This window comes from Wolffia australiana, chromosome 5 (genome assembly GCF_029677425.1).
Source record: "Wolffia australiana isolate 7733 chromosome 5, ASM2967742v1".
Classification (NCBI taxonomy): domain Eukaryota; kingdom Viridiplantae; phylum Streptophyta; class Magnoliopsida; order Alismatales; family Araceae; genus Wolffia; species Wolffia australiana.
This window is the reverse complement of record NC_135839.1, coordinates 9,092,994-9,098,613: the sequence shown is the minus strand read 5'-3', so window position 1 is coordinate 9,098,613 and position 5,620 is coordinate 9,092,994. Positions and strand designations below refer to the sequence as shown.

The 5,620-nt window shown below is 38.4% G+C and overlaps 1 protein-coding gene across 1 annotated transcript; it reads left to right on the top strand.

Annotated features, from left to right (window-relative positions):
• The first annotated feature begins 3,238 nt into the window (after nucleotides 1-3,238).
• On the top strand, nucleotides 3,239-5,139 carry LOC144703387 (uncharacterized). Its single transcript, XM_078575567.1, has 3 exons — nucleotides 3,239-3,357; nucleotides 3,585-4,347; nucleotides 4,423-5,139. Exons 1-3 carry the CDS (start codon nucleotides 3,239-3,241, stop codon nucleotides 5,137-5,139), a joined length of 1,599 nt encoding a protein of 532 aa, XP_078431693.1.
• The last annotated feature ends 481 nt before the right edge of the window (nucleotides 5,140-5,620 follow it).

Sequence of the window (5,620 nt, the reverse complement as noted above, 5' to 3'; positions counted from 1 at the left end):
TGTAGGCCATAGTCAAAGTAAAATTGTTTATCTACAAGACATCTTTGATGTCTCAGGTCTAGAGACCATTTACACAACCTTGACTTGAATCAACGTGATTGACAGTTCAGTATAATACCATTTACGAATCAATTCATTGAACTCTTTCCACTAAAGAGCACCCACTCTCTATCCTTAGTGTCTCCACACTAACGGCTACATGATCGGCCATATTCATCATATGAGTGATGCTAGATAGTGTTATTCTATTTGTATGTTTCAATGTTCTTCTTGCATATCCTTTCAATAGGGATATTTGGAACACATGCTTAATCACAAGGCATCATAATTCACTAAGTTAGATCATGTATTCATGGAATTCATTATACGCATCATATGTGTAGTATAATGAATATGTTCTATCAATGAACATGAAATGAGATATGGAATGTGTGATCGGCTTGCCGGCCACATATATCTGAATCATGCTTTTCAATAAAACTCCAATAAAGTTGTTAGAATAACCTAATTTTATCTAGAGAATCAAGGTTGGTTACTTTAATTTACTAATACATTAAATAATTTTAAACATAGTAGCTAATTTGTATTTTCCATCGTTAATAATATCTATATGACTATATGTATGTAAAACTAAATATAGATAATGATATAAGGCAAATCATACATATTGATATATTTGATGTTATCGAATTCCCCCCAACTCAAGTGAATATTACTCTCGTACAATGTCATTTGTATCAGTGACAGCAAAGATTTACTAAATTATTGTTTTAAAATATATAAATCACACTCCAAAAGAAATACCTTTTACTGTAATTTAGGTACCGGGTAGTAAAGAACATGTAAGCCATATGCCTCTTCGAAAGAACAAAGCTTCTTGGAAACTTGCTTCTCTACGGGTTTGATACAGAAAAAGTTGGAAAGCTGCACCTCAGATCATTTGACAAAGGGGTCACTCTCTCTGAAGAGTCACAACTTGGATATAAATATATTGACAATGTTTTGCTCCGATGTAAGAATAGGGGATTTTCATTCTTCTTCTCTTACGTAAGCACAGAAATAAACATATGTAACAACATTGCTGATAAGAATCCTACCTACTCTAAGGGTTAATAATGAAGATGAAGTGTGCACCGTTTCAAAAAATGGCCTAAAGTTAATATATGATGTTCTAGAGGTGAATATATTACATGGCTATCTTACCTCTAATATTTCAACAGGATGATGAAAGAAATAGAATGTTCTAAGGACGGGCATCAAGAAAACTCTCCGAGTGCATGGAAGCATGACTGTAGCCATGATCCAGAGAGGGAAAATGGAAACACCAATCGGTGACCAAACCATCCATTTCTTAGAATTTTATTTATATTCAGTTTTTTAGAAATTTGGTTTTTTATGTTGTGATACAAAGATCTAAAGAAAAATCGAAGGAAAAGGTTTACTATGAGCTGCCTCACAAATTTTCAATTTCTAAATCCATTATATCAAAAGTTCCCTTGGTCATGTGAACTATTTCTTATAATGATTTAGTGAACCCTATAGGACCACATTGATGAATCAGGTTCAGAAGATGAAGATTGAATAATCATAAAAGAAAGAAAAGAGAAGATGTCATTGTGATATCGTTTTGAAAATATGTGCAATGGACAGACATGGGAACAATAGACAGACATATAATAAATAGTAAAGGAGGATGAGACTAGTTCCTACATGGATACATCTCATGTTTAGAGTGATATAATGGTGTAAAGAAATTAATTTTAGGCAACACTAAAAACAACGGCTACATGTCGCTCAAAGAGACAATTGCTAGGGGCTTGAGTATATCATACTCCTACCTCATTCATAATTCAGTTGGATGAAAATATAGACAAATGATCAGGATCTGATATCCATCATTTGAGAAGAAAGTGCTCCAATAGTAATTCCCTCCCTCTTTTCTCCACCAACTCAATATTTTAAGTGTTTGATTTTTGAACTCCCCCAAATCATTCAAGTAAATATCATTACTGATTGGAAAATCCCAGACGTGCTATAAAATCAAAATTGGTATAGTTAAAACCGCTACTTATGTACTTAAAGAGTCTCCCTCCTAAACTCTTACTCTTTTAGGCCAGTAATAGGATGGACAATTCAATGTTAGATTCTTTAAACACACAGCATATTCATACAGAAATTATTCTCTACTTATGAAATGCATTAGGATATACCAATTCATAAATTAATCCCCTCATATTTCAAATTATTATAAGCAATGAAAATTAAAAATTGAAAATTTGAAGTGTTGTTGACTAGGGGGTATTTCTTGTCCCCCATTAATTGCTCTTTGTTCTTACTGTTCATGTGTTTTCCTGGAGATTAGCTTATTTCAAGAAGGAGGATTCTTTAGGAGATAAACAAAAAATTAAGAGAAAAACAAAGCAGAAATAAAATAAGTGTTATAGTTTATTATAGCTTATCAAAAACTGATTGGTCATAAAATCCTACAAACGGTTAACTCATTGGTTTCAAACATATCTAAGATTTTTTATTATACTTTGTCAAGGTACACAAGTTGATAATTTCAATCAACACAAGTTTTTATTTTAAGATTAGTCATAGAAACTTCTCCTGCATTTGATATACATATAATTATAATTTGAGAAAGAAACATAATTTAGTTGATTTATTTACTTTTGGAGTACAGAACCAACTACAAAATAAGTTTTTAATATCAAGTACATTCCATCATATGCAATTTTTTTGGCTTTATCAAATTTAATAAACATATTTTAATAATTTTTTTTTATACTTGATAACATAAAACTAAGCATGATAACTGGCATTTGATAATGGATATTAGGACTAATTAGGCTACTTCTGTATAAAGTGTCAGGAGTTTTCATTATATTACCAAACTACGTAGGAATGATCATCCTTGGCATTAAAATGACTGTTTAATGAAGTTCTATGAATATAGTTTTGTAATAAACCTAAAAGCTTTGTCATCATAAGGGTCATTGATTGAAAAAAAATAGAATCGAAAGTTAATTAGTTCCGGATAAGTTTCGTATCTTTTCTATTTCTTGCAAAAAAGGGTCTACGCCTAAAGGACCAGAGTGGCAAGTTCATTAGGCAGCATGCCTACACGGAACGGAAGCGTCGACAGAGCATACACATGAATGGAGGTGTGCATCAACGATTGCGTGAGAGGGGGAGCACAAATACATTTACTCAAACACCTACTACTATTGCCACTATGGTCGACCACACCGATGCTATTGCCACTATGGAAAAACGAAAGGCTAAAGTCTTGCCTTGCATTCTAATGGTGACCAGAAATCAGCACAAGCTGCCCAGGTTGTCGCCACTGCCAAGGTTGTTCTTCTTCTGGCATTACAAGGCCTGGCCTTCCGCAGTTACCAAGAAAGCAACGAATCTTTGAATAGAGGCAATTTTCTTGAAACATTGGATTTCTTGGTACACAATGACTCAGCTCTCCGAAAGTCAATTACATGCCTGCCTAAGAATGCAAAATATAAATCTCCCGATGTCCAGAAGGAGATGACAAAAGCTACTGCAGATATTGTAAGATAAACAATCAGGGAAGAGCTCGGTGATGGATATTTCTGCTTGGTTGTTGATGAAGCCAGATGCGAGGCCAGGAAGGAATGGATGAGCGTCGTTCTGCGTTTCGTCGATCAGCATGGAGAAATTTGTGAGAGGTTCGCAGGCGCCATTCACGTGGAAGATACAAGATCTGAGACGTTATTTCAGCATCTTCTGGGATTCGTTCACTGTTTTGGCTTGGACATTAAACGTCTCCGCGGGCAAGCTTACGACGGTGCCTCGAACATGAGAGGTGAATTCAATGGTTTACAGGCCCTTGTTCGATCTCATGTTCCATTTGCCTTTTATGTTCACTGTTTTACTCACTGGCTGAACCTTGTTATTGTTGCTGTGGCGACTGAGGTTCATTCTATCGCCCAGTTCTTCTGTTCAGTCCAACATATCTTCAACATTTGCGGAGCATCATGCAAATGGAACGATGCGCTTCGGAGCTTTCATGCCGAATTTATCCAAAAACCCATTGAATTAGGGGACGTTGTTACTGGTAAGGGGAAAAATCAGATGAGAAGTCTTGGTTCGATTTCTTCCACGAGATGGAACTGCAGATTGTCGGCAGTGAAATCCATCGCTAATTTGTTTTCTGCAATCTGCGATGTTCTTGAAATGGTTGTTGAAGATGTTGTTGCACATGAAAAACGTGTCGAGGCTGATCATCTGCTAGAGAAGATCTCATCATTTGAGTTCACATTTGGTTTGATGCTGATGACAGAAGTTTTGATCGTTACCAATACGCTCTCAGTATCGCTTTAGAAGAAAGACCAAGACTTAGTGAATGCATGTGCGATGATTAAGTCTGCAAAGTTGGAAATTCAGTCTGTTAGAGATGAGGGGTTCCCAGGCATTCTTGATAGGTCGGTGGCATTCTCCTTTTTGCATGGTATTGTAGTCCCGCCATTAGATGAACAGTGGCAACCATCTGGAAGACGCATGCGTGGCAGACCGCCTCAAAGTCGCGAACTATCCTACAAAGATCATTATCGGCTGGAGGTTTTCATTCCAGTTCTTGATCAACTCCGTTCCGAACTTGATTGTCGGTTTAGTGAGACTGTGGATGAGTTAATGGACTTAGCATCATGTCTCCAACCGAATGACAACTTCCATCGTTTCGACTGCCAGAAAATCCTTCGCCTTGCAAAAGTGTACTCAGAAGATTTCTCGGACGTTGATCGCCTGGGTTTGGAATCAAAACTCCGTTCCTTTAAGTCCACTCTCATATCCCATCCGGATTTTGGAATCGAACTTAATTCAATCACTGATCTGCTTCCCATCGTCATCAAGAGCGGACTTAGTGTCAACTTTCCTCTCTGCACTCGCCTTATTCGACTGATTCTTACATTGCCCGTCTCAACCGCCACAACGGAGCAATCTTTCTCTGCTCTTAAGATTGTGAAAATCAGACTGAGGACATCGATGGGTGATTCATGGTTAGTTGATCTTATTACGATCTACATAGAAAAGGGAATTGCCCGCAACATCCCCATTGATAATGTCGTCAGTGGATTTAGCGCAATGAAATCGCGAAGAGTGTAACTATTCATTCTGAAAATACATTATCTCTTTTTGAATTCTTTGGGTGAGGCCCCCCTGGTGCAAAATCCTGGCTCCGCCACTGAAGCGACGTACTCCACCGATGCTTCCACGGAGATGGCCGCCGGCGCCAGGTTCTCATCAATAACAGAGAGAGGGGTTAGGGGTGCTATGGCTGGGCTCCGGTGGGGCTCTAGCAGGGATCCGGCGGAGCCCTGGCGGGGATTCGGTAAGGGTTTGGCGGGGATTCAGCAGGGCTTTGGTGGGGATTCGGGCGGGCGCTCCTTTCCTCTCCCTCTCTCGCTTTCCCTCTCTCTTTCTCTCTCGAAAGAGAAACAGAGAAGCTCTCCCCCGACTTGAATAAATTTAATAAGGGGTGGCCCCCCCTACTAAATTTCTTCAGGAAATTTTTGCTAGGGGGGGTTGGGCCCCGCCCCGCCCCCCCTTATCTCGGCCACTGGGGACAACCGAAGGGAGCATAAGA